Source organism: Penicillium maclennaniae, assembly GCF_028827695.1.
Source record: "Penicillium maclennaniae strain IBT 15551 chromosome Unknown utg000008l:1.0-3552695.0:1.0-3555053.0, whole genome shotgun sequence".
Lineage (NCBI taxonomy): Eukaryota > Fungi > Ascomycota > Eurotiomycetes > Eurotiales > Aspergillaceae > Penicillium > Penicillium maclennaniae.
In genome coordinates this window covers 2,024,885-2,051,890 of record NW_026623220.1, presented here as the reverse complement: position 1 = coordinate 2,051,890, position 27,006 = coordinate 2,024,885, and the positions used below count along the sequence as shown (strand labels likewise).

At 50.1% G+C, this 27,006-nt stretch overlaps 12 protein-coding genes across 12 annotated transcripts; 8 read left to right on the top strand and 4 right to left on the bottom strand.

The window, feature by feature from the left end:
* Positions 1-1,058: 1,058 nt before the first annotated feature.
* Positions 1,059-2,691, top strand: N7477_009750 (MFS transporter; the record flags this gene model as incomplete). The annotated part of the gene is made up of 2 exons (XM_056971411.1): positions 1,059-1,189; positions 1,227-2,691. 2 exons carry the CDS (start codon positions 1,059-1,061, stop codon positions 2,689-2,691), a joined length of 1,596 nt encoding a protein of 531 aa, XP_056818390.1.
* A 405-nt stretch (positions 2,692-3,096) lies between these two features.
* On the bottom strand, positions 3,097-5,905 carry N7477_009749 (uncharacterized protein; the record flags this gene model as incomplete). Its single annotated transcript, XM_056971410.1, has 2 exons — positions 3,097-5,351; positions 5,407-5,905. The coding sequence occupies 2 exons, from the start codon at positions 5,903-5,905 to the stop codon at positions 3,097-3,099; spliced, it is 2,754 nt and encodes a 917-aa protein (XP_056818389.1).
* Positions 5,906-6,652: 747 nt separating this feature from the next.
* Positions 6,653-7,577, bottom strand: N7477_009748 (tyrosine-protein phosphatase; the record flags this gene model as incomplete). The annotated part of the gene is made up of 2 exons (XM_056971409.1): positions 6,653-7,002; positions 7,079-7,577. The coding sequence occupies 2 exons, from the start codon at positions 7,575-7,577 to the stop codon at positions 6,653-6,655; spliced, it is 849 nt and encodes a 282-aa protein (XP_056818388.1).
* A 1,451-nt stretch (positions 7,578-9,028) lies between these two features.
* Positions 9,029-9,748, top strand: N7477_009747 (uncharacterized protein; the record flags this gene model as incomplete). The annotated part of the gene is made up of 3 exons (XM_056971408.1): positions 9,029-9,100; positions 9,156-9,311; positions 9,395-9,748. 3 exons carry the CDS (start codon positions 9,029-9,031, stop codon positions 9,746-9,748), a joined length of 582 nt encoding a protein of 193 aa, XP_056818387.1.
* Positions 9,749-9,769: 21 nt separating this feature from the next.
* N7477_009746 (uncharacterized protein) lies at positions 9,770-10,456 on the top strand (the record flags this gene model as incomplete). Its single annotated transcript, XM_056971407.1, has 2 exons — positions 9,770-10,103; positions 10,161-10,456. The coding sequence occupies 2 exons, from the start codon at positions 9,770-9,772 to the stop codon at positions 10,454-10,456; spliced, it is 630 nt and encodes a 209-aa protein (XP_056818386.1).
* A 471-nt stretch (positions 10,457-10,927) lies between these two features.
* On the bottom strand, positions 10,928-12,510 carry N7477_009745 (cytochrome P450; the record flags this gene model as incomplete). Its single annotated transcript, XM_056971406.1, has 2 exons — positions 10,928-12,143; positions 12,191-12,510. 2 exons carry the CDS (start codon positions 12,508-12,510, stop codon positions 10,928-10,930), a joined length of 1,536 nt encoding a protein of 511 aa, XP_056818385.1.
* A 576-nt stretch (positions 12,511-13,086) lies between these two features.
* N7477_009744 (thiamine pyrophosphate-dependent dehydrogenase E1 component subunit alpha) lies at positions 13,087-14,669 on the top strand (the record flags this gene model as incomplete). The annotated part of the gene is made up of 5 exons (XM_056971405.1): positions 13,087-13,211; positions 13,282-13,469; positions 13,519-13,580; positions 13,637-13,846; positions 13,899-14,669. The coding sequence occupies 5 exons, from the start codon at positions 13,087-13,089 to the stop codon at positions 14,667-14,669; spliced, it is 1,356 nt and encodes a 451-aa protein (XP_056818384.1).
* Positions 14,670-15,990: 1,321 nt separating this feature from the next.
* N7477_009743 (uncharacterized protein) lies at positions 15,991-16,272 on the top strand (the record flags this gene model as incomplete). Its single annotated transcript, XM_056971404.1, has 1 exon — positions 15,991-16,272. One exon carries the CDS (start codon positions 15,991-15,993, stop codon positions 16,270-16,272), a length of 282 nt encoding a protein of 93 aa, XP_056818383.1.
* A 515-nt stretch (positions 16,273-16,787) lies between these two features.
* Positions 16,788-17,042, top strand: N7477_009742 (uncharacterized protein; the record flags this gene model as incomplete). The annotated part of the gene is made up of 1 exon (XM_056971403.1): positions 16,788-17,042. One exon carries the CDS (start codon positions 16,788-16,790, stop codon positions 17,040-17,042), a length of 255 nt encoding a protein of 84 aa, XP_056818382.1.
* Positions 17,043-18,023: 981 nt separating this feature from the next.
* Positions 18,024-23,539, bottom strand: N7477_009741 (CCR4-NOT core ubiquitin-protein ligase subunit MOT2; the record flags this gene model as incomplete). Its single annotated transcript, XM_056971402.1, is given in 6 exon segments — positions 18,024-19,422; positions 19,439-20,225; positions 20,949-23,106; positions 23,222-23,303; positions 23,366-23,413; positions 23,487-23,539. 6 exon segments carry the CDS (start codon positions 23,537-23,539, stop codon positions 18,024-18,026), a joined length of 4,527 nt encoding a protein of 1,508 aa, XP_056818381.1.
* A 371-nt stretch (positions 23,540-23,910) lies between these two features.
* N7477_009740 (complex I 30 kDa subunit family protein) lies at positions 23,911-24,905 on the top strand (the record flags this gene model as incomplete). Its single annotated transcript, XM_056971401.1, has 3 exons — positions 23,911-24,082; positions 24,149-24,798; positions 24,855-24,905. The coding sequence occupies 3 exons, from the start codon at positions 23,911-23,913 to the stop codon at positions 24,903-24,905; spliced, it is 873 nt and encodes a 290-aa protein (XP_056818380.1).
* A 651-nt stretch (positions 24,906-25,556) lies between these two features.
* On the top strand, positions 25,557-26,987 carry N7477_009739 (BUD22 family protein; the record flags this gene model as incomplete). Its single annotated transcript, XM_056971400.1, has 2 exons — positions 25,557-25,787; positions 25,857-26,987. The coding sequence occupies 2 exons, from the start codon at positions 25,557-25,559 to the stop codon at positions 26,985-26,987; spliced, it is 1,362 nt and encodes a 453-aa protein (XP_056818379.1).
* Between the last annotated feature and the right edge of the window lie 19 nt (positions 26,988-27,006).

Below are 27,006 nucleotides of genomic sequence, written 5' to 3'. Positions count from 1 at the left end.
TTTCTGTAGATCTTGAGCTAGATCAAAAAGCACTGAATCTGGAAAAGTATTCGGTGATGCTTCGCTTCTTCAAGCTACAGTATACATGTTAGCAGTAAGCTTCATTGGTGTTGATGACCTTCCACTGTCACGTGTTTGTACATTGAACTGCCTGGGTGGGGTTTTTCTTGCACGATGCCCCGCCATCGCAATCCCTAATTCGTATTCAGTACTCAATTGCATAAGGTCTCTGAGATACTTCAACCCTAGATGATCTTCAGTATGTAGACCCAGATGTTTAGTTGTTTGCCTATCATGGTCTAGTTGACCGGCCCGATGCTCATGCTTGTAGCTCCACCCAGGCCGAGCCCAGGAGAGCCTGGGTCCATACGGATCTCCCTTCCGGTGGCTCGTAAAGACTCAAGACTGTGTGTTCCAATTTTGAAAGTTGCACGGTTCTTCTTCGAGCTAATTGGAGACTTTTGAATGGCTATCTCATTTAATTGTCAGGTTTCGCTCGATGAAAGAACTTGGCAATACCCCGGCACCGTATGCACTATAAGATCTTTCATACTTTTTGCGAATCGCACAAGCAATGGCGCATAATGGAAGGGCCATTTCAAGATGCGCAAGAAGTTTTCAGAGTCTAGTAATATGACTCAATGGTTTGGAATAGTTCAATCACACTGGCAGCCGTGTTGAAGAATTATACTCTTCGGTATTTGCTCGGTACCGAACCATCTCCGAGATTGTCGCCGAGTTTCGCCCCTGGGAGCAGCAAAGCTACCGCTGAACTATGTGCAAAAAATGACTCAAGGCTGGTTCTGGCATCTATGCAACTGCCTTTTGGCCTATCACACTTGGAAATAGCGCCCTGGAGATCTGATACATCACGGTCTATCTCGGAGATTGGTCGGCGTGCAAGCATTACGTATATACTACCACATACACGGGCGACTCTCCTTACATTCAGTCTACTTATAAATATCGCGGTAGCCCGTGAATCCCTGACACTTTGTACCTGAAAAATAGACTATTGTACTACCTTTGTACTATACTTGCACATTATTCAACTCAAGATGGCCGAACCTAGGCCCCAATCTCAACCACGAGATAATCGCCCCAACTCTGAAATTCCAGAACAGCCCTTACCACTTGATATCAACTACCCCTATGTTGGACGCAATGACAACCCTATGTTCCCGGACGAGTACGTCCTCGAAACCAACACTGGTCTCGTTCCCCAGACCACATTGGAGCAAGTCCGCTCTCCAGCTGCCGCTCAGGCACCCCCGCTTCGACGAGGACACCGACGTTGAAAAGGCTAAAGAAGCCACTGAATTTGTGACATTCACCATCGGAGATCCCGAACATCCGCATAATTGGTCGGTCTTCTATCGTTGGTACGTTACCCTCGTTGCGTCAGGGTTGGTAGTATGCATCGCATACGGCTCGTCTATCGTCACTGGTGGCCTGGGCCTGATTCAACAGCGCTACAACGTCTCATTAGAGGTCGCTATTTTGACCTGCTCCATCATGGTGTGTGGATTTGCCGTTGGGCCTCTGCTATGGTCACCTCTTTCCGAAATCATTGGTCGGAGACCCGTCTACATCATCTCCTTGGCTCTCTATGTTATCTTCAACATCCCCTGTGCTCTAGCGCCCAACATCGGGTGTCTACTGGTCTGCCGTTTCCTCTGCGGTGTCTTTTCAAGTTCTGGCCTTTCACTAGCGGGTGGAACTATCGCCGATATCTGGAGAATCGAAGAGAGAGGAGAGGCCATCGCTTACTTTGCTGCCGCTCCATACTGTGGTCCTGTCATCGGCCCGATCGTCACCGGCTGGATCAATGTCGGCAGCGGCCGCCTAGATCTCTTCTTCTGGACAAATATGGCTTTCGCGGGTGTTGTTATGATCATCATTGGTCTTGTCCCCGAGACATATGCGCCCGTCATCCTTAAGCGCCGCGCAGCCAAGCTACGGAAAGAAACCGGCAACCCCAACATTATCACGGAGCAGGAGCAGAAGAAACTTACTATGCGTGATATTGCTCGCACTAGCTTGATTCGCCCCATCACTATGATCATGACGGAGCCCGTCCTCGACCTGATGTGCATGTACATTGTGTTGATCTACTCCATGCTCTACGCCTTCTTCTTCGCCTACCCTGTTATCTTTGGCAAACTGTACAACTACAACGACGGTCAGATCGGGCTGATGTTTATTCCCATTCTGATCGGCGCAGCTTTCTCTCTCATGATCACCCCAGCCATCGAGAAGAATTTCCGAAAAATCTGCGAGAGACGAGCTTCGACCCCCGAAGACCGGCTCATCGCCGCACTAATTGGTGCACCATTCATCCCGATTGCATTCTTCTTGCTTGGCGCTACCTCTTTCAAGCATATTATCTGGGTGGGACCTGCCTCGTCAGGTATTGCATTCGGATTCGGTATGGTTCTGTGCTACTATTCCGTGAACAACTATATCATCGATTCATATCAGAAATACGCGGCTTCTGCGCTAGCTGCCAAGGTTTTCTTGCGCTCAGGTGGTGGTGCTGCCTTCCCGTTGTTCACAACCCAAATGTATGATCGTCTCGGCTTGCAGTGGGCCTCGTGGCTTCTTGCATTCATTGGTGTTGGCATGGTTTTAATTCCCTATGTCTTTTACATCTATGGCGCAAGACTTCGCGCCAAATTAACCCGGGCTTGAAATGACTGGGGCCCAGTCAATGTTGCGCAGAATGGTGGAGAAACTCGATGAAAATCGTTGGGGGGAATTTTCTTTCGTCTTTATGCTTTTCTTGCTTTTTGTTTGCATTATGGAAGTTTTGGAGCATTGATTGGCGGGTCTCATTTGATAAAGTATAGAGGACTCATGTGATAAAGTATAGATTTAATATTAGAATTCAATGCCTACAGAGAAAATTACTATTTCGACAGATAATTGATCATCATTCTTTCAAAATCTTGAACTTCATTACAGAACGTTGTAGACAAAAGAAAAAAATATCAAAGTCCTTCACAAGCACAGAAAGAACTTTTGATATTTGTCAGTGGGCGTTTGAGAATTAATTTTTAGTAGTCTGATCCCAAAGACTCTGAACTGTAACGTCTTTCACCCACTTGCCATGTGTGTCATCCTTTTGAGCAGTGAAATGAACAATCTTCTTCTCCCGGGAAGCAATGTGAAGAAATTGTCATCGAAATAACCCACAACGCCAGACGGGTAATCCAGCCAAGTGTAGAGTGAGACACCTTTCTTGGCTTCCACGATAAAAGTACCTCCCTTCTCGTCGTAAGAAACCTCAACTTCGGGGTCAACAAGAGCGAGTTGATTCGGAAACGCGGCAGAGACCTGATTACGGTGGGTGAATGTGATCTGGGAGCCCTCGAAGTTAGGTAGAATACCAGTTGCCTCGAGCGACAGGATTAGAACAGCATTCTTCTTATCCTCAAGGGTCAGATCTGCGATCTGCGTTGCATAGATCTGCGTGGTATTTAAACCACCAACGGTGAATTGCTTGGAGTTGGAAGTGCCCGCATTACCAGTAAGAGGCTTCCCAGATAGATCGACCCAGGTGAGGTTCACCGAGCCATGAGCGGCCTCCCAGAGATCAGAAGTCACATAGACCGACAAGTGACCGGTGGTGTAGTTCCAGAAAGGTGAGACAATGATGGGCTGGTAAATGTCGCGAGCGACGTAGTGAAGAACCTTCCAACGGCCATCATACTCGATCCCGGCCCAGGTAGGGGCCTGCCAGATATCCTCGAGCTGCCAGTACAAAGATCCAAGTTGACGCTCCGGCATTCCACTGCCGCGGCGGTAGAACTGGATTTCTGATTTGTACATATCGGCTTGGAACATCTGAGTAGCGTGGCACCACGCACTGAAGTTTGCAACAGAGTTTGTCTTGTTGGGGATGGGATAATAACGTTCAACCGCAATAGTCATCTCACCCATGCCCATGGATGTGTTTTTGTAGTTGCGGGTCTCTGTGCCACCTGGAGGATAGTGATGATTCCGGAGCATGACTGTGCTGCTGTTGAAATGCAGCTGGTCCTTATCAACAGCCTGCTCCCACGTCTGGAGACTGGGCATGCTGTGGTAACCAAATTCGTTCGCAAAACGGCCAACTGGGTAGCTTCCATAGTCAAAGGCCACACTGCTATCGTAGTTGTAGTGGTCTGTATCAGAGTAGTATTCGCCGGACGTGATATTGTTGTAGCGCTCAGCCATGGGAACTGGAGCGGACGTGTTGACCCACAGATATCCGTTGTTTGTACTGCTAGGCATATAGGAAATTGACCTAGTGTTCTCATAGACAAGTGGTAAAATCAAACTTATGAACAGCTTCTCGTACTCGCCAACATAGAATGTGTAGCGATCAGGAGCTGCGTCTTCAACAAGAGGTAACTCCAAGCTTTCAAGTTCATTGCCGCCAGCCCACAAGGCCAACGATGGGTGGTGGTTAACACGCCTTACGTTGTAGACAACTTCAGCAGCAACATTCTCAAGAAATCTTTCGTCGCTGGGGTAAAGGGCGTCGCTGAACTGGAACTCGCTCCAAAGCAGGACGCCGTATTCATCAGCTATGTCGTAGATGAAGTCGGGTAGGTAGGCACCGGATGCCCACACACGGAGCATGTTCTGGTTACCCGCCTTAACAGCGGTGAACAATCGCTGCATCTTGGCCTCGGTAACTCTCGGCCAGAATGCATCCGGAGGAATAAAGTTAGAGCCCTTAGCATAGAACTCTTTGCCATTAACCTCAAAGTGCCAGTTCGCGCCGGGTGCAATGCCCTGTGCCAGCTGCTCCTCTGTGATAGCAAGTCGGTTAAGGAAGATGGTTCGAAATCCAGAGCGCTTCGTGACGTTGGCCATTGCATGCTTCCTGCTGTCCTCAATTACAACAGTCACATTATACAGGTTCTGCTTGCCTAGACCAGTTGGCCACCAAAGTTTCGGGGAATTTGCATCAATTGTGACGCTACCAGTGATAGTTTGGCTGTTGGAGACAACGTTCTCGATAGGGCCCGATTCAAGGAGTTCTCCAGTCTCAATGTCTTTCACCTGAATGATCATGGAGGGCCCGAGTGGTAGAGATCCGAGGAAGTCAATGCTCGCATTCACCACCCAAGGCTGGCTTTGGTCAGGGGCGAGATGGTTGATTTGTCCCTTGCGGAAAATGTCTAAGTCGGTGTTCAGAACGTAGACGCTTTCTTCGCGCTCAAATTGAACAAGGTAAGCATCTTGCCATGGGCCAGCTGGAGCAAACGCCGGGCCCCAGTCCCATCCAAAGTCAGATTGTTCTTTCCGGATGTACCAGCGGTTAGGGAATTCGTAGGTCTGCTGAGGACCATAGGGCCATTCTGAAAACGTTGTATTAGACTATCTCCTCGGCGAATCATATTCTTTTGGACGTACGCTCTGAGTTTGGATCGTCGGCGATGGCATTGGCAATCTTGGGAGCACTGCCAAAGTTGATTGCCAGAGTAGGATCGCCCTTGCAGTTGCTGAGGGCTTTGGAGATTTCAAAGGTATACTGGCGGAACTGATTATCTGTGGTACCAATGAAATGGCCGCAAAACTCAATTGTGGTGAATGTGTCCAGGCCGTTGAATACCAGCCAAGAAGATTGAGCATTTTCGACCAACCCCTTGAGTGGCTCACTTGTGTAAGTCCAGTTGTTGTCGGGAATCCAACGCAAGTCGAAATCGTTGAGACCATGGTATGGGTCATCAATAATGTCTGCGGCAAACAGATCCAAATGAACCTGGGAAGGCAGGTGCCCAGGGGCCGACACGTTCAATTCTTTGCTACTGACGGTCCAGCCATCGCCGCCGAGATTCACCACATGCTGGCCAAGTGCAATGTGGAACATTGATGGGAGCGCAGCCCAGGCGAGATTCTTCGACAAAAGCATGATGTCACCGCAAGCAGCCCAAAGCTGTGTCGAGTAGAGTATTGAGGCAATTCACGCACAATAATAACGGCGTGGGAACAATCTTCTCGACGCTCTCTGGGTCCCACCTTTGAGGATCACGACAGCCGCACACCGGTTGAGAATGAATAAAAGGAAACTCGATTGTTCCAATCAAGTGATGAGGCTGGAAGTCGGCCGTAGGCTGTGCCATTTGATCCCCACGTCAGGGAGATGGGCTTCATATCTCATCAACAGTAGCGACCCCCACGAGCGGGGAAGAAAGCAACGGTAGCAGCGTTGAGTAGTGTACAAGGTTGATCCTTTGGGAATTGATGCCGGGGATTCACCGGGTCTAGGCTGAGTGGCGGGAAAACGCGATGATCGGCGAGGCTTGAATGTGGAGTGAGTGGAGAGCGAGAGGGGTAGAAATCGGGGAGGAGACGTCGAGACCGGGGGAAGAGTGAAGTTCAAGGTAGAGCTCCTTGGCTTATTTATTTCCAAGAGTCCAGAACCTTGCTTCAAATAACGAGAAATTGCCGTAGCCAGGAACGAGTTGTTAATCTCAATTGTTAATCTAAAGCGCAGTAACTAACTATAGACACTAGCATAGATTCCCAAATCCCTGAATCCCTGAATCCCCAAAACGCCCTGAAAAACCCCTGCATTCTAGCGCACTGACCGTTCAGGTCCAAGTCTTGGATGCTCGTGTGAAATACTGTACAATACTTGGTCTAATCTATATGCTGTCTAATTGAGTTCGTGTTCAGCCATCAGGTTATGACGCATCTTCTTTATGTCCTCGGGCGAAAAGAAGAGCGCTTTGGTCAAGTAGCCTTCAACGCCGCCGTATGAACATTCAAACGTCTTCAGAAATGCCGCCATGGCGTGCGCCCGGACGCCACTCAGCTCTAACATGCCGATCGCTTCGGGACTCAGATGGTCGGTACCAAAATGAAGCGCAAGTGCTTGGGTCAAATTTTCGCGTACATTCTCCAATGCAGCGCGAGTGAGCATATAATCGCGAATGATCTCCTCATGCGGTCGGTCGATGAGGAGCAGAATCAATGCTGATAGAACTCCAGTACGGTCTTTGCCGGCTGAATATTTTAAATTTGGTCAGCTCCAGTTCAAACATTTGAAGGCCACGGAGTATGTGGCCTGGGATCAACTCACCAGAGCAGTGGAATATGAACGGATCATTAGGCTTATCTCTGATATGCTTGAAGATTTCCGTGAACGCCGGGCTTGCGGCCTCGAGAATACCCGTGTACATCTTCACAAAGCCATTGTCGCCTTGATCCTCCCCAGCGAAATCTTTTAGATTCAGAGAAGCCGGTCTGGCCCCGTACGGCATCCATATCGTCTTGATGCCTTCGATTTCTGGACTGGGAGCTCGTTCTCGCTCGCCTTGATTCCGAAGGTCAAAGATCGTAGTAATCTTCAGCTCGTCGACCAACAACGTTTTGCCTGCATCTAGAATGTCGGCCATGTTCCCGGATCGGTAGACATAGCCTGGGCGTAGGTTGTTCTCATAGCTCAAGTCTCGGATATTGGATACTCCAGGGACATTGACAAAGGGAGGCCGAGAAATAATCTTCGACACAATCGCATCAGGAATGGGGGTTCTGATGTCTGTGTTCAACACATCCTGGACATTTTCGGACTGAATCATTGTAGTAGTTTGTGAAGAGCAGCTGTATCGAGTGAATGTGAGATTGAACAAAGACAATGTATCCAGATTGATCAGGAAAACCTTTTCAAGACTTTCAGGAACCCCCAGGGACGGGCTATGTCATAAAACCCGTCTGGCCAACAAAGATTGATGGTAAGTGGAGTTTATGACCAGGATTGAGTGCCAATGATAGTGAGGCACGTCGGGTAGCGATGTCATCGGTTTAACCTTGGTGCGTGGTGGATCCGATTCTCGGAGTGACGTCGGGGCCCCGGAACCACCTGTTTTTCGACATGTGCTCAAACTAGAACGGAAGTGAGAGTATCCTCAGGATAGCTAACGGCGGTCGTTTACAGATTGAGTAGGCTAGTCTTAGAGGTATGATATGCCCGTACATTATGGAATCCGGTGGAATTGTGTTTCCGGAACCGGTCGAAGCAATGCACTGTGAAGGCAGTCTTTGCAATGGACCAAGCCTGCTTGTTCCAATGGTAGCTATACAATAGTGAGCTGGGTGATGGTGAGCTGATCTTCGCCATATAATCCTTCTCAGATCAGAGAGCACAGAGCCAGCCCTTGAGCAAAGCCTGTGTGACCTATAAAAAGCCACATCTCTTTCTGAAACTCAGGCGCGTGGTCACAACTTCAATTATTTTCCGATTAGATCTGTCTGATTTGCAATGCAGCGATCAGACACGATGAGATTCTGGGTCACTTCAGTTTACAAGTATCGTGACCAATCCTTGGCTCTATAGATCCCAGAAAAACTATCGCTATCACCGTTGTCAAAGGTGGGGGGGGGTCTTGGTGGTGATTGAAAGCCAATCATCATTACAGAATATCACGATGTAAGACGACCCTGCAAATGATGTTCATTGGCCAAGATTATGATCCTACTGTACATAGCTCTAGTTAGGTTCACATGGTTGTCTAGGCCCATCCACCGGCAGCGTCGACACAGAACTACTCAAAAGTGGAGAGAGGAGGCAAATCGGGGGATAAACAGCGGTTCTCTTTCGGACCTGCCGTCTAATCCCGGACTATCCTCGCCATGCCTTCACCCATATTGAATTCCAACGCCATGCGAAATAGAAAGGCCCGGCCAAGAGCTGCCCAATCTTCGAAATTTAACAAAGTGCGATCATGTGAAGCTTGCCGACGCTTAAAAACACGATGTGAAATTCGCCCGGGGTTCGATCAATGTCATCGCTGCGAGGTTCTCCGGTAACGATGCTCATTCCTGGCCGCTAGTAGCTTTCTGACTATGTGAAGGCTCGTTTGTTCATTTCGCGGCGTAGCTCGAAGCCAGCGATCTCCAGTACAACTCGAAAGTGACCCCGCAGGGAGTCATCAATGTGACTGCAACGATAGGTATGCTGTTCAAAGTCGCTCTACTCAGTAAATGCTAGCTCGTCTGATCCTATAGACTCACTGCGGTTGAAGCCGCGCTTATGCAAATCCAGGCTTCAATACCCGTTCACGGTGCCAGTCGCAACCAAGAGAAAGAGAAGATAGAGGTCAAGGTGAGTGCATCTTAGTCCCATAGTCGTATCAATACCCCTGATTCTAGAGATACAGTCGCCTCCTGTTGCGGAACAGACTGCTCGGGATGCGCCCATGAGTCTCATTCAAGAAATCAGAGAAAATATGGCATTGCCACAACAACCATCCACAACACTGGATATATCCGAAGATAGCATCGTCAGTAGTATTGTTCCCGAAGAGCTTGCTTCGGTGCTTCTTGATGGGTGCCCACTCATTCTTTTCGATTATTATCTATTCCAACCTAACACGATCCGCTTCGCAGGTTTTCCAAGCTATCCAGTCGTTGGCTTTTCATGAGTACAGAGCCCGTCGATATCTATTACAAGTCTTCTCTTCTTCTAGGGACTTGTATCCTCGCAGGGTTTCACAGTGTTCCGACTTTACACGGGTCTGACTTACACCGCGTGTTATATCGGCATGTTCATAGTCTGTTGGGCCGGGCACATCTAGCATCGTCTGCTTCGCTCGACACAATTCAAGCGATGCTTATTTTCTCAATGTGGGATCTAAGACCGACTCGAGATCACGACCATGGAAATTCTTGGTTACTCAGTGGTATGACTGCTATGCAGGTTGTTATGACGACACGCTTTGATCAGCTTTTATGCGCGCATACTTCCAATTAAGCAAATCAATCAAGAAAATTGATGCGCACATGGAACTTGATATGCCTTTGCCAATTGCAGTACATCTTGCAGATGGAGAGGCCGATCGCGGCTTTTCATCCAGTTGGAACGGGCTTATTGTTGACTAGATTCTCGGTCGGCGCTGGACGTCCACCTGTGATCGCAAAGCAGTACTTGGATCAATGTGCCAAAATACTCGAGTTTCCATCATACAACTTTCGGGATGAGTTGGTGCTTGCAGGAGTGGAGCTTTATCACACACTTTGGGATCTCACAAGCTCCAATGTAATTCAGAAAAAAAGTGCAACATGGCCCGAAATTGACAAGCTGCGCAAAACTCATGATCACATTTACAGTGAGTCATTCCACACGATGGTATTCTAAGATCTTGAAATTAAAAGGCATCGTATAGAGCTTGATTCATCTGAGCCATTGCGTTTCGCATACTCATGCACCTATCTCATCCTTGCGCGTCGAACATTACAACATCTAAATTACACCCTGACTTCCGCATCAAAGGTCCTAGACAAGATAACCCAGAAACTTCCCTTCATTGAAGAAGCCATTTTTCAGTCTCATCAACTTTTGATATTTTTCCTGTCAATGTCCGACCTCACCACTTACATCCACCCCGCTTATAACAAACCCACCTGTGCTCTTTCGCCATGGTCACTTTGGCTGAGTTTGTGTCTCGTATCCCTGACGTGAACAGAACGGTACTCCTCATGGAGAATGCTATCTCACATATACAACATGGCGGCAAGGCGGAACCTGTCGGTCGATGGTCGTTGAACATCGTCCGACAACATCTTCTCGGAGCTGGCGGGCAGGAGTCTCTTGCTTCAACTGTGACCGATAACAACCTCCATGGTAATTTGATGAATGATGAAGCATTGAAGCCATTGGAGGAGGGAAATTTGACCTTTGAACAGGAGTCCTCGTCACTTGAAGAGATGTTTTTCGGGAATGTAGTCTGAAAGTCAGAAAGAACGAGAAAAGTAAAAGCCATTACTCAGCACTTGATATTGCAAAAAAAGAAAAAAAAGCATGCCCATCAATCATAATTCACACAATTTATAATATTCGAATTTCACTCTGTATCGAACACACCAAGATCGCGAGACTTTTCGACATCTGAAATGTTCAAGTTGTGTTCCTCAATCGAATCCCAGCAAAACATTACTTCGGTTTCTTTGAGAAACCCTCGTATGACTCTATCTCCTTCTGATACAATTCAAATTCATAACGGTGGAATAGCGTGCCAATTATTAACTGAAGTTCCATCACAGCCACATTCTGACCAACACACGCTCGTGGTCCGTACGAGAATGGATTGAACGCGGACTTTTGTCGCGGCGTCAGGTTGAGCCAGCGATCGGGTTTGAATTCATCCACATCTGGTCCCCAAATCTCTTCCATGTGATGGATAGTATATGAAGGAACGGAGAGAACTGTTCCAGGAGGAAAGTAGTATCCGTCAAATGTGACACCGGCACCAGGGGCAACGAGACGAGGGAGTCCAATTGCTGACGTGGAGTGAAGACGCATGGCTTCGTCGATGCAGCGACGCAAGAAGGGTAGATCACGGACTTGAAAGTATGCGGCTATCTGAGAGGTAGCGCCAATGGAATCGTCCAGCTCCTTCTGAAGCCGAGCAACGATTTTTCCGGGGTTAGCGCGCTCACCGGCGAGAATCCAGTAGAAACAGGCGCAGGCAGTGTTAGAAATCGTGTCTGAGCCGGCAATCAGCTGGGTCAGAGCCTCTGCTATGAGCTCTTCGCGGCCCATAGGTTCTCCTTTGGAGTCACGAGCCTGAATCAAGCGACCGAGAATATCGTTACGCTTGTTATCGACGCCACGTTCAGTGGCGTCCAGTCGTGTCGCGACAGCGGCAATTGTAATACCTGTTAAGTTCGCCACAGCAGCAACACCCTTGGAGAAGAAGGGATCGGGTAAATATCGAGCAATGGGACGGAGGGTTGGGAGAAGACCGAGGGTAGAAGAGATCTCGCCTCGACGGTTCAGCACGTCAACAGCGGGAGCTTTTCTAATAGGACCACCCGGTACAAGTTGGCTCTCGGCCTCATCCTTGCCCTTATCCACCATACCGAATGGGGATCCGAATGCCAGGTCACCGATGATATCGAAAGCGATGTAGCTGAACCAGGGCATAGCGTTGAACTCGCCATACTTCTTCTTGGGAGGCGCTTTTGCAGCAATTAAGTCCAGCTGTTTCACCCATCGCTCCAAATTTGCTGTCATATGAGGCTCAAATTCGGCAACAGATCGAGGCGAGAAAGCATGGGCGATGATTTTGCGCTTACGGGTATGTTCAGCACGGTCGCGGACGTTGAACATGCCGGGGGTCTTCGCGATAAATGCTTCATAGTAATGACTATGGGCTATTAGAGAGGGAATAGATGGGCGGGATGAATCGCATACTCTTTCAAGAAACCGTTCCCGTGGCCATAGACGATGTTGAGCCCTCGCTCGTCGGCGATGGAGACATGGTTGAAACCAATGCGAACCACTTTGCCGTATTTGCGATGAGCCCGATCAACAATCTCGAACTTCTTGCCTCGCCGAGCACCTAAAGCGACCCATAAATTGCTGAAATTGGCGACGAAGGGGCCCGGAACGCGGGCTAAAATGCTATAGGTTGTGAAGTATGGAATTAAGTAGTACAGAACCAGCCAGACTGGAACAGTGGCTAGGATCCATGGTGAGGCCAAGTAGTCGACCATCAGAGGTGCAATCGGCATATTGCATAAATTGGTCTCATTTACTTGAATTCATCTCTGGTGAGCTACGTGTCTAAATACGATCTTGTACGCTGATGGTATACTCTTATCTTGTGTCCATCCCCCGCTCCGGCGGAGATCATGGCACACACCGTCGGAGGCACTGGCAACTCCGTTGGATGAAGCCCCATCTGCATCCCAACTGCGTCGACCGATTGCTCACGCGTCCTGCTACCTCGTGTTTAGCGTGGGAACATCTGCACTCTCTTATCGTTGCCAATCATTTGAATTCCGATGTAATACAGAGAGAACTCGAGACCATAGCCAAACCCTGTAAAAGTGAGTGCCCTGTATGTCTCACAGAGATTTGAGGTGGCAAAATAGTATCTCTCGCACATTGTGTAAAGGAAAGTCTGAAAATCTGTGTCTGATTTGGAATATACAGAAGAGCATAGATAGACTCGGTTGGAAGCGGGGCGGTGAGGGGAGGGACGTGAAGGCCGACGCCAACCGAGCTCCTCCGCATTTTGCCCCAGATTCACTCTTGAATACTTCCCTAGTTCTTGTTCTCAACATGCTGTTTTGCTCATAGCGAAAATGTCATTCAAGATTCTTCTTCGGCGTCCACTATTAGCGGCGCGTATGCCGCGATCTCTCATGCCCGTGTTCGCGTCGCCCGCTCGATGGGGCAGCACTGTTTCACAAAGACCTGGTTCGGATCGGTAAGTGAGAGCTGGCTGCGTCCTCTTGCCTTCATCTTTCTTACAAGGGGCATGGCTCACGGCATTATAGAGTTGTTTTTCCAGGAGCCGTCAACAGCGAGTTCACATCCGACATGTCTTTCGTCACAGCCAAAGACCTGCCCGCTATTCCTACTTATCGAGTGATGAATTCAGATGGCGAGATGGTCGATAAATCGAAGAGTCCTCCTAATGTCTCAGATGAAGAGATTCTGACTTGGTACAAGAATATGCTGCAAGGTATTATCATCGTCAATTCGCAATGAACAGGCTTGCTGATCGGTCATAGTGAGCATCATGGATACGATCATGTTCGATGCACATCGCCAGGGTCGTATTAGTTTCTACATGGTATGGTCCACCTTTGTTTGCAGAGACACATGGATTAACACATTCAACATTCACAGGTTTCACAAGGTGAAGAGGGTATATCCATCGGCTCCGCGGCCGCTTTGACCGCGGATGATGTGGCTTTCTCACAATATCGTGAGGCTGGTGTTTATCAGCAACGTGGATTTACCCTCAAGGACTTCATGAGCCAGCTCTTTGCCAATTGTAATGACAATGGCAAGGGGAGAAATATGCCCGTTCATTATGGTCAAAAATATCCTCGTATCGTGAGTGTCATGGCCACCAAGCAAAATACAATTAACTAAGTCAAATACCTAGATCACCGTCTCCTCTCCCCTGGCCACCCAGATTCCTCAAGCCTCAGGAGCTGCATATGCTATGAAATTGAAAGACCTTCAGAACCGTAACCAAGCCCCTCGGGTAGTGGCCTGCTACCTCGGTGAGGGCGCAGCTAGCGAAGGTGACTTTCACGCAGGACTTAATATTGCCGCTACACGGTCCTGTCCTGTCATTTTTGTCGTTCGCAACAATGGATATGCCATTTCTACGCCAACAATAGAACAGTACCGTGGCGACGGTATTGCTAGCCGTGGTGTTGGATACGGAATGGACACGATCCGAGTTGATGGCAACGACGTATTCGCCATGTACGAAGCTATGACCGAAGCGAGAAAACGGGCACTCAGTGACGGTTGCCAACCAGTCCTCATCGAAGCGATGAGCTACCGTGTATCGCACCACAGCACTAGCGATGACAGTTTCGCTTACCGCGCACGCGTCGAGGTAGAGGACTGGAAGCGCCGTGATAACCCTATCATCCGACTACGTAAGTGGCTTGAGAACAAGGGGATCTGGAATGAAGACATGGAGAAGGAGACACGTGACTCTATGCGCCAGGCTGTGCTGAAGGAGTTCAAAGAAGCGGAGCGTCTGAAGAAGCCGCCGATTCGGGAAGCTTTCACCGATGTATACGAGGAGATCACAGAGGAAGCACAAGAGCAGATGAAGGAACTCAAGCGGATCATTGAAACATATCCAGATGAGTATGATCTGCAGCCATACAAAGACGGGTTGAAGGGCTTGGAATAGATATAGAGATTCAGAGATTACTGTCACCTACCTAACCCAATAGCCCTAATGAACATGATGAATAAATTTCAGCTGACAGTGACTTAAAGCTACGACAGGCAGTACGGGGGAGGCTCTGCTCTCTGCCAAGTATTTGGGAATATACAGAGTAGCTGTTGATGAGGATGAAATGAAGCGGCGTGAGATGGAAGCTCAAATTGCGCGCTACAACAGAAACTATCACACGGCCCGTGAATGGAATGATAGTGGTCTATTTCTGACGCATCAACTGTAGTTATTCGGATACAACCAGGCCCCGATATGCCGACCTTTTTCAAAGGGACGAGCACCCAACTGGAAGAATATACTGGCCCTGTGGCGGCGCCCGAAAGGAAGTCCACCCGGCAAGTTATCTGAAGATGGGTCTGCCATACCAAGACAATACTGAGAAAGGATTTTTCTCAAGGACTCTCAGCTTTGAATTACTTTGTACATGAATCCGTGTTCCTAGTAACATTGCCTCGGGACTACTGATAATCCGGCAGAGTATTTCTGTGGCTGTTATGTGATTGTGTCCCTCGAACAGCCTGTTCCGGTACAGTGCGTCTTATGTTTCAGTCGGCTCTCACAAAACAGTGCATCGAACTGGCAACTCAGCTAGTGTTTTGTTCTTCCCGATCACTTCTCCAGTCGGCCTTCCCAAGATGAGCGCATGTAAGCCTTACGACGATGTTGCTTGGGCAATCAGCTCCCAGATCTGGGAGGACTGGCCAAAACTTCTGCGTACTGATGGGGGACATGTATAGCGACATTGGAGTCATTCTTTCCGAAGAATTCAGCGAGCTTGAATGTGCTTCCTTTGAATTTCTCCACACGGGCGGCTTTGATTCCTGCTTCAAGATGGAGTTCACCAATAATTGCGGCGCTATTATACGGTTCCCAGTGCCCGGTGCAATCATGTTTCCTGAAGAAAAAATGCGCAATGAGGTCTCGGTCATGCGATTTCTTTTAGAAGAAGCTCCAGAACGAATCGCAACCCTGGTGCCTTTCGTCTTTCACTGGGGAGAGACAAAAAAGTCCCTCGAAACTGGGTCCTTTCATCATTATGAATCATATTCCCCATGAAGGCAGTATGGGTGACCTCCTTGAAAAGCCAGGGCGTCAACGAGGGCAAAGGCCTGTACTCAATCCAGATCTTCAGCCCGTCAGGCTAGAAGCTCTCTATGGAAAAATAGCCAACATCATACTTTCGCTGTCTACGTTTTCTTTCAGCCGGATAGGATGCCTTGATAAGAGTGACGATTCGACGTGGGAAGTTTTGCATCGTCCTCTGTCTTATTCAATGAATGAGATTGTGCAACTGGGAACGCTACCCCGATCGAAGCTACCGACCACCACTTACGATAAAGCATCATCGTACTTCGAAGCCCTGGCGGAGCTACACATTGAACATCTCATAAGTCAAAGGAACGAAGCGGATGTCTTGGAGGATGTACCGGTGGATGTCTTGGCGGATGACTTTCAGCGCAAGTTTGTGGCCAGATTTCTCTTCCGGAAGCTTGCCCGTGACCAGGAACAAAGGAAGCAATGGAATTTCCGTGATAGAGGCCCATTTCATGTTTGATGTGACGATTTTCGACCAGAGAATGTGCTAGTTGATGGAGCCGAGAGCATCGTTGGAGTTATAGATTGGGAATTTACACATACCGCCCCAGCCGAATTTGCTTTACCGCCGCCTTGGTGGCTGCTTCTTAGAAAGCCGGAAGATTGGCCTAGAGAGCTTGAGAACTGGTGTACGGAATATGAAAAAACCGCTTCAAGCCTTTCTTGAGGCGATGCGGAAAAGCGAAGACGAGGCAATCCGAAACAAACGGCTACTAGAAGGTCAACGGCTGTCTGGTCGGATGCAGGACAGTTGGCAAAGCGGAGACTTTTGGATAATGTATGCTACAAGGAACAAATTTGCCTTTGACGCGATATACTGGAAAAAAATAGATCGGCGATTCTTTGGAAGGGCTCCATATGAAGAGGGCAATATTTGCGATATATGGCGTAAAAGACTTCACCCCTTAGAACCAGAGGAGACGCAGCTCATGCAGAAACACATCAATTCTTGCTTGGGAACCCAGCGAGTACACTATGGAATGGATCAAGAAGATGGAAGTGATGAAATATATCAAGGAAATCAAGAATAAAATGGAGAGGTTGGTGACGGAGTGGGATGTGGAATTGGAGAGGATGTTAGAGATGGAAAGGACTGGTAAATACCAGAAAATCAAGGTAATTGGTAAGATTCAGGAAATGAAGGTAGAGCTGAAGAGAATCGAATTGAAGTGGAAGGAGGAGATAAAGGACACGAAGGAGATGGAGAAAAGGAGGAGATACAGGACATGAAGGACATTTCGAGGAGAAAGGCAATAGAGTGGGAGAAGATCAAGAGGATGATGGACATGGAGAGGAAGGAAGATACAAATACTTCTCTAGGCTTTTTTCGAGAATCGTTAATCTTCTACTTGATCTTGACGTTCTTCTTAGTTTAATATGAGCGTAATGCGATAACTCTTTCATCAATATATCTCCCGTCTCTTCTTCGAGATATGCTATTCCCCTACGATGATTCAGATCATCCGAGCTTAGGGGGTTTTGAACCTCTATTACAAGGTACGGGAGTAAGCGCCGAGCCCAGTTCGCCGAATCTGCTCGACGTGTGGCGCGAGGTGAGAGAATCGTCGTACCCATGGACAGCAAGACTTGACCACGCAATGCACGCTCGATACATCGTTGCGTCCATATAATGTCAATCGGCAGGGTTACTTAGTTATATCACCGGTTCCACAAGGCCATGAGTGCGCATCGGAAGGTTGGCGGATCACATCAACACCACAAGGATTCCCGCTGTAGATAGATTGTCCTTTTCAGAGTTGATGGCGAGTGAGAGGCAGAAGCACTCGATTTTCTGTCATCTGGCAAATGCTTTCCACGGCGCTCTGAAGTTTTTGTGCACAACTTGGGGAGGGTATGTCGGATGTTTCATTTGCTTCTTTGTTCCCCGTGTACGTTTGTTTGATGCGAGTATTTGGGCAGACCTCTGAGACAGTGGAGACGGACTCAGAGCGACTCATGGGCAAATTCTAGCATTTACAAAGGAATCAAGTTATACAGACGTCCCTCACCGGGCTTAATATTCTACAAGTTTGGCAAATTGTGAAGAGAAATCGTGCATTTTCACTGGGTAATCATACAGGTGACGGCGAGCCAAAATAAAAGAATGAGACCGAGGAGGGCACTGGATAGATCAATCACTACGAGATATCCCTCCTGATGATCTACTCGGCGGCTGGACCGAGATTTCGTGCTCCATTATACGGGCACAGATCAACTCGACGAGTCAACAATCGCTAGCGCCTGTTGCTGGACCTTCTTGTTCCGGCGGAGCAGGGCCGCAAACTTCTTGTCTAGCGAGTCGATCTCCTTGCGGGTGCTCTCCAGGTCCTTCTGCGATCGACCAGAGAGTTCCTTAAGCTCTTCGTTGGTCATAGCAGAGACATCTTCGAGGCTGGGGTTGGCGCAGGGAATACCGGCAGTACCAAGGATTTGCTTGGCCGTGGCAGCAGCAAAGGAACGCACAGCATCGGTAGTAGTCTGCAGAAGCTCGGCAGAGTGGGCGATAGCCCAATCGTGATTCCGGGTGCTGTCGGCTTCCATGGCGGACAAAACATTTGGGGGAACAACGTTCTCTGCAGCGCCTAGGGCAGCGGTCAGGGCAGTGGTGGGAGAAGTAGCGCCCAGGCGGGCCGGTTCATCCACCCAGCGAATATTGTATTTCTCGGGAGTCGCGAAAAGGGCCTCGAGACCTCCATTGATATTGCTAGAGTCATCGCCAACCACGAATGGGTCGGTGAATCCATCCTGCTGCTTCTCCAACTGAAGATAACGCGCCTCTTCTTCGGGTTCCAGGTGACGAAGCACGGAGCCTCGGGGAGTAATCAAGCAACGATTCTTCAGCTGGCCATTGCCAATGTGAACTGGCTCACCGCGACGCAAAGCTTTGCGGTGCTCCTCAGTCAATTCAAGGGGTTTCTTCAATTGGTCATAATCATCGGCTGTGCACTTCATATCTGTACGCTGGCCGAGGCCGACGGGATTGAATAGCAGACTCTTGTTGAGATCCAACGATCCGGATCTATGCATTTGAGCAAGTATCTCGTGAAGAGGCTTCGTTCTTTCCAATAAAATATCTTTGATAGAACGGCCAGACTCCTCCGCATCTTTGGTAGCTTGTTGCACGGTATTGTGGGAATGCCAGGCTTCTTCAACATGTGGCTTTGGCGGAGCTGATGGGGCTTCTGTACGCGCCTGCTTGATCTCCGGCACGGGTTGCTCCTTCTCCTTGACCTTTTTAGGAGGCTCGGGCTTGGACTCGTCTTTCTTCGGAGGTCCGACGGAGGCTTTGATAGGACTCGCACTTTCAGCAACGCTGGCCGCGGGTCCGTCAGCGGAGTCGGTGGGGGTAGAAGTAGCCTTTTTGGTCTTTCGCTTTCTGCCCATGATTGGAGCTTGGACGAGCTCTTGGGGAACAGGCACAGTCTCAACATTTTTGGCCTCGGCTTCCTTCGCCTTCTGCCGTCTCTCCTTCTTAGCCTGGCTCTTGGTGATGGAGCGCACCGGAGCGGAGCCGATCCGAGACGAAGCAGGGGGAGAGTTGGCACGGGATGCCGATGTCGAAGGGAAGAAGTCAGCTTCAGATCCGTAGTCACCCGGAGTATCCGGTCGACTGTTTGATGACAAACTCTGTCTCCTGAGACCGAGACTTGTCGGCGGTGGTGGTCGAGGCCGCAACGGATGGTGCAGTGCCGACTGGGGGAGGAGGGGCGGGCTTCGGAGTCTCAACGACTCGTAGAATACGCGGCTGACGAGTAGCGGACGACTCAGGAATTCCCGAGGCAGTGGTCAATGGTGTATTAGGCCTTGAGCCTATCGCAGAAGTTGAACCTGCAGCGGAGGCAAAGGTGCCTGAGGAACCACGCTCAGACTTGGTGGAAGCAGCTTCCTGGGTAGCCGATGGCACGCTTACACTGGCAGGGCTTTCCTTTGTGCCAATGAGCAGACCTTGATCGACTTGTGAAAAGGGTTCTTTCTCATCCGTCACAAGACGCAGGTCGCCCTTAGCATGAAGCCGCGTTTTGTGAGCGGATTTCGCGATCGGAGATCCAAGAGAAATCTGGGAGGCATCCTGTATACGAGCAGATGTGGAAGCATTCCGACTATGCCTCTCAGGAGTCATGGCTCGAGATTCAGATGTCTGATTTTGCTTCGAGGGAGTTCCAACTCGCGACAAATTGCCACTCAATCCTGGTGGCACGATGGGGGCTGGGGATGCCGGCTTTGATGAGCTCATATGTTCTTGGAAAGCTGCAGAGGCCGGATGCGCATGAGGTAGAGGAAGACCAGGAGGCAGGGTCGGGGTTCCAACACGGCCAGCCGACTCGCTAGGGAGCTGGGACTTGAGGAAACCAAATGGATCAACGGGTCCAGCGTCTTTCGATGATCCGCCGAGCGGAGGAAATTCATCAGTTACTATCGACCCAAAGTTAGCATTTGGTTCGTAGCAGCGAAGAGAGGTGGGTTGGCGATGTCAATGGATCTCAACCGGGGAACGACGAAGCGTGCGGGACTATCAAAATACAAGAGGCGCCAAAACAAATAATTACACGACGGGCACTGACTCGCATGGGCCAGGTACATTGTAGGGCAACGGGTCTATGTAAATGGCAGTGAGACAACTGGTTCTCAAATAAAACCCTGTCCAGGTTGGGAAATCAGGGTAGGGAGGCCTTAACGTACATTGATCCATAGATCCATCGCGGTCTTCAAGACGCTGCAGATGATCGAACGAAGATCCGAATGCAAAATAGGAAAAAATAAAGAGGGCAAACAGCCGCCAAATGAAACGGGTGACCCAGACGACATGCAAGTATGTCCAACAAAATGCACAACACCGGAAACCAGGAAAGCCAGGAAAACATGCAGGAAAAGACCATCAGAGTACGCCAAGGGCACGCCGGCCCATCGAACTGATCCAGAGCGGCCTGTCTGTTTGCATAAAAGACAAAAAGCAGCCCCGAATTCGCACAAGATAACAGCAGAAAGGAAATGATATCATATCGAAAGAGGCAGACCCATCAAACCATGTGGTTGAGCATCATTTTCATGAAAAAAACAAACAAGAGAAAGAAATGCAAAAGGGAAAATGCAAGTGGGTCCATACGAGAAAAGTCGTTCACCAGCGGTTGAAGCCACCACCGCCGTACATCATGGAGGGATTGTACCCACCTTGGCTCTGGCTCCCGTACAACGCCTGCCCAGCAGTAGCATTGACACCGACCTGGTGCATCCTCGCCTGCAAAATGCTCGGGTCCGCGAGATCTACTACACCACCTCCACCGGAGGAAGTGTTAGCGTGTCTCTGCTTCTTCCCCTTCTTCTTCTGCTTCTGTGAGCCACCAGAGTCAGGCGCTGAGCCTGCCTGGGACCCATAGAAAGAGCTGAGAAGGCCATTGACGGGAGTCAGGGGAGGTGGGGTTTGGTGCTGTTGAAGGAAAGGGAACATGAACTCACGCTTTGCGGCCTCCTGGCCCTGTATACCGCCAATATTCGTAGCACTTCGCCCACGAAGTAATTCACGCATTAATTCGGGAGTCGCATCTTGTTTACTCATGGTCGAACCCAGGCCAACATTGTTGTTTGTGAAACCGTGGCCCTGAGCGAACATTCCGCCACCACTAATGGGAGGTGTTCCAGCAGTCTTCAAACCGGGAGGCGGGCCTTGAGCACCACTTGCGTAGAAGCCGCCGCCCACGGCATGCTGGGGGCTGGGCGCAGAGAGCGGGTTTGGGGTACCAGATTGCATCTGGCTCAACATGCGAGCGTTGGTCATATTCTTCGAACCAACCTCGTTTGCGAAGGAGAATCGGGAAGCACCTTGGCGGCTTTGGGCCTGAAGCGCATTGAACTGTGCCATTTGGCTTTGCATAAGCCCTTGGCGCACTTGAGCGGCCTGGTCCAAAGCAGCGGAGCTCAGCGGGTCGGACAATCCAGCTTGCTGATTGCCAGCGGACTTGAGGAGCATCAATTGCTGCTGTTGAAGCGGGGTCAAGCTACGGCCAGCCAAATTCAAGCCCTGGAATTGGTGGCTCGTGGCGGAGACTGGAGAGCCAACAGTTGAATTTTCTGCTGTACCCTGCTGGGAAGGGGGCTGAATGGCGCCGTGCAATTCACGTGTGGGGCGACCGCGTGGTTGACTACCTTCCTCCGGCTCCCCACCAAGCTGCAAGCTGCCAGCTTCCCGACTTTCCTCCTCTGCTGAAGCAGTTTGAAGAAGCTCCTGCTCACGCTTGAGGCGGTCCTGTTCGGCCTTCTCGCGCATCGCCCGGCGCTTCACACCCCCGTATGGATCGATGAAGGAAGGGTAATTCTCAATCGCTTTGAGCTCGTCCGCGGGAAGCTCAGATGCAGAGAAAACAAATCGAAATTCGGGGGACATGAGCTCTTTGATGAGGCTATCGAAGGGAGAAGCCGGCTCGGGCTTGGCTTCGCGGGGTCTTGTTTGGCTCGAAGGCGACCTGGTATCAGACTGTGAGGTGACACGCTGGGCTTCTTGGGTGATAGGGGACGGCTTCTCTGTGCGCTTCGATTCTTCTGTTACTATTGCAACGTTAACAGAAGCGGGACGAGGGCTCTGAGAGGCCTGGCTGCCAGATAAACTGGGTCTTCTAGCCTTGATAGAAGCATCCCTATTCGCCCAGCTTGCCGATGAAGGAAGTGCAGGTCCATCGGGAATAGATTGACGTCCACTAATCGAGTCATCCTTAGACGGTTGGCGGCGCATTGGATGAGATAGCGGCTGAACAGGACGCGGCTGCGGGACCTGAGGGACGTTCTGGCGCTGGCTAGATAATGTGTTCATGGATGAGAGATCCGAGCGGCTATAGCTCTCACTATCCTCCCCGGTCTCGTGCAGGAACGTGCAGTTGCGGTTATTGCACTGCTCGTTGCGAAGGAAGGATGAGCAGTACTTAGTCGTTCCGTACTGGGCCCGTAGAATCCTGTCGCCATTAGCGGAACCATCCACTGCATTGATACATGTTGCAGCATCGGCCTTTCGAGAAAACGTGACATAAACACCAATGCCCTGGTGGGGGTTGCCACCGGGTTTAGCTTTGCTGACCACAATCTTCTCGATATCGCCATATTGTCCGAAATACTCCTTCCCACGCAGAGTTTGAAGGAGTTGGTTCTCGTCGCGGATGGTGGGGTTGAGGCCGATGACGTAGACCAGGTTCTTCTGGACTACTCGAACGCCTGCCAAATTCTTGCGGCTAGAAGCTTCGATTTCGCGCTTTTCGGCTTCCTTCTTCTTCGCTGCGGCGGCTTTGCGGTGTTTCAGTGCCAAATCAGCCTTAAATCTAGATCGCCAACCCAGGTCAGTAGTAAGTTCGCGCAAAATGGTGGCATCAAGCAAAGGGAGACTGTGACTCACTCCTCCGCATCAGGAATCTTGTATTGAATTGTACTGTCATCGTAAGGGCGGCGGCAGTTCGGGCATCGGCCCTCTTCGCTGTGGGTTTTGATGTTATTGTAGCAGAATTGGCAAATCTAAAAGTAGATATGAGCATCATGTGCGGCAGCAGATCTCACAAGGTTAGGCAAGGGCATACCTGATATCCACAGGGACAGGGTCTGAAGTTCTTGTCTGAAAGATCGAACTCTTCGATACATAGGGGGCTTTGAGAGAGTGAGCATGCACATCGCAAAACTATCCAAGAATCCATCACATACCAGAATTCATCATCGTCGTCGATGACGGAGTCGATCTGTTGGCGACTAGACATGGTCGCGCTGAAATTGGGGTAATGGAAACAGGCGACTGTGAATATTCAACGCCAGCCGTGGTGTCGAGAGCAAAATGGAAAATAGGAAGACGAGACTCCGGAGCCAGCACAAAGGAGAAAGCAGGAATTAAAGAGGAAAAGGAAGGAGAGGGAGGGGCGAGATGAGCGGGCGATATGAACGGCGAGGGAGAAGAAAGGAAGGAAATTGAAGCGCGGCTTCATTTTGCTGGCATTACCATATTAAGTTTAGCGCCTGCTCAAGTTATGTCAGCACCACGTGACTCGCAGGTTCAGCCAACCTCCGTCCTCACAATCCACCTTACTTGCCTTGCCTGTCCCTCCTCTTGCAAGCCATTGCTCCTCCTCTCGAAATGGCATCCGCTCGCTCTTTGATGCGCTTGAGCTCTGGACGCTCCGTGGCTTCGGCTGCGAAGTCTACGGCCCCTCGCGCCTTTTCCTCATCTGCCCTGCAGTTCGCTGCGAAGGCCTCTACACACCCGGCGTCCCCAGAGCCGGAAAACATGCGCCAGGCGCAACGGCCTCGTACGTGAAAATTGACATTCAATTGGCATTGTTGTACTTTGAACTAACTCGGTTCTCGTTCTGCAGCTTCCGGACCTCTCCGTGCCCCCGTCATCAACCCGGCCGACAAGTACGCCGACAAGGCCGACAGTTTGCACACGTATGGACAATACATCATGTCCTGTCTGCCTAAATACGTCCAGCAGTTCACTGTCTGGAAGGATGAGCTCACAGTCTACACTGCCCCCGCCGGTGTCGTTCCCCTCATGAGCTTCCTCAAGTACCACACGGCTGCCGAGTTCACCCAGATCTCCGATATCACTGCTGTTGACTTCCCCACCCGTGACCAGCGTTTCGAGGTCGTGTACAACCTTCTCAGTGTCCGCTACAACTCTCGCATCCGTGTCAAGACCTACGCCGACGAGGCCACCCCGGTTCCTAGTGTGACTGGTCTGTTCGAGGGTGCTCTGTGGTACGAGCGCGAGGTCTACGATATGTTCGGTGTTTTCTTCTCCGGCCACCCTGATCTGCGCCGTATCATGACCGACTACGGCTTTGACGGCCACCCGCTCCGCAAGGACTTCCCCTTGACCGGTTACACCGAGCTGCGTTATGATGAGGAGAAGAAGCGCATTGTCATTGAGCCCCTTGAGCTTACCCAAGCTTTCCGCAACTTCGAGAGCGGCTCTACATCATGGGAGCCCGTTGGTGCTGGTACGAACCGTACACCCGACTCGGTAAGCTATACTTCTACAATCATTTACAGAACAAACGCTGATATATTCGACTACAGTTCAAGCTCCCTACCCCCAAGCCGGAGCCCAAGGAGGAGGAAAAGAAATAGAAAGAGTCTGTACGCGTATCACTTTTCTTTGCCATGTCTGTATGTACATATCGTTAATCGATGGTGTTCTTCGCCCTCCAAACCTTCACATTATGCATTCTCGTAATTTTGTTCAGCCAGCCCTGGAGGCTGAGGGCATTGCGCACATGTAAAACGACCTTAAGAATGATTTCCAAATGCTTGACAAGATGTCCGCGCAAGAGCTATCGTGTACGGCCCATTCAAAGAAGAAATGTGTATCCGCTACGGTGCTGCCCCTCAGATATATACTTCCTAGAGAAATATATGTATCAGCATAATGTTTCGCACCTGCCTCATTCCAATGTCATTACAAGTTTAAGATCGCCTGGCAAGATGTAAGCCCTGCGGTACTCTCAGTTTTTTTTTTTAAAATCGATTAATCAGCTCAACATCATTTTGCGCGAGCTACATACTGAGCCGCTAAATGGTCCTAGACTTTGGTGGGATCGGACAGCGAGGCGGAGACTCTTGGCAATTGATCCGCGGAAAAAAAAAAGAGGTGGTACCCCATCAAACATCCAAGCACCTCCGAACCATCATCCAACTCGCAATAGTCTTTCTCGCCTTGCGATATCGGACTCAGGTAGCCATATATCTGATTGAAGCAAGACTGAGAATCCAACCACCAGAATGCCAAAGCGCAAGCTCTCCGAGCTCAACGGCTCCGACGATCGCAAACTGTCGATGAAGGCAGTGCGCCTCGGAGTCAAATTCGACCACGGCGTGCAAATGATATCGAAGGGCCTGAAGACCGCAAGAGGATTTGAAAGACAGAAACTCAGCCGACGAGAGAAAACTGCCAAGTCGGAGAACAACTCTGCAGCATTGTCGAAGCTAGCCGAGGAAGTGAATGCGTTGAAGGTATGCGCGCCTACTTCAACATCCGAGCTTCAGAACCGTGGAATACTAATGAGATTGCGACTCTTCTAGGCCCTGGACTACAACGTTACCGCCACGAAATACCTGTTCAAACAACTGTCCAAGACAAAGCGCATTGCGGAGTGCCCAGCATTCAAGGAATTTGAAGAATCTAGGAATATCCCCACAAACGGCCCCAAGAGTACCGCCGAGGCCAATATCCTCGCGCGCCTGTTCAAATCCACCCCTGTGAAGAATGTTGTTCCTACCATCATAAGCGAGATTCGGAAATTGTTAGGAGTGGACGAGGCACCGGCTGGAAAGCAGGGCAAGGCCGAGACCAAGAAGGATGCGGAGTCGAAGGAGAAATCAGCACGAAAGAAGGCAGAGGCGTTAGAGTCGATATCTGGATCCGAGGAAGAAGCGCAGCCTCTTCGATCAAGTACACGGAATGGCGAACCCGTGTCGCATGATATGGATATCTCTGGGGATGAAGAGTCAGGGAGCGATGAATTTGCAGACTTCGATGCGCGACTAGGGCCGGGCTCAGACTCTGAAGGCGAAGAAGATTCCGACGAAGATCTGCCCGCAAAGAGCAGGGCTCTTGCAGACGACATCTCCGACTCGGTCTCCCGATCGCCATCTCCCGCCTTTTCAGCTGCAGGTTCCCCACCTCCGAAGAAGACCAAGGCAACTAAGGGCCTCGATGCCCCAGTGCAAAGTACAACATTCCTTCCATCTCTCATGATGGGTGGCTACTGGTCCGGCTCCGAGGAGGCCAGTGAAGGAGAGGAGGCAGCAGCTGCACCGAAGCGCAAGAACCGCATGGGCCAGCAAGCCCGTCGTGCCCTTTGGGAGAAAAAATACGGTGCGGGAGCGAACCATGTACAGCAGGAGTTGAAGAAGCAGAAGAAGAGCAGAGACAGCGGGTGGGACACTCGAAAGGGAGCGACAGATGGTGGCAGGGGAGGCAGATTCGGTGGACGAGGAGGCTTCCAGGATCGAGGCCTCTCGGATCGACCGCATAATGTCCATAATGCCGGAGGCCAGCAGTCAGGCTCAGGCCCGGCCCAGAGCAGCAGGCCCAAGCCGCCTTCGAAGGACGACCAGGGCCCTTTGCATCCGTCTTGGGAAGCAAAGAAGAAGCTCAAGGAGCAGGCATCTATGGCGAAATTTCAAGGAAAGAAGGTTACTTTCGATTAGCGATACTATTAGCATATAC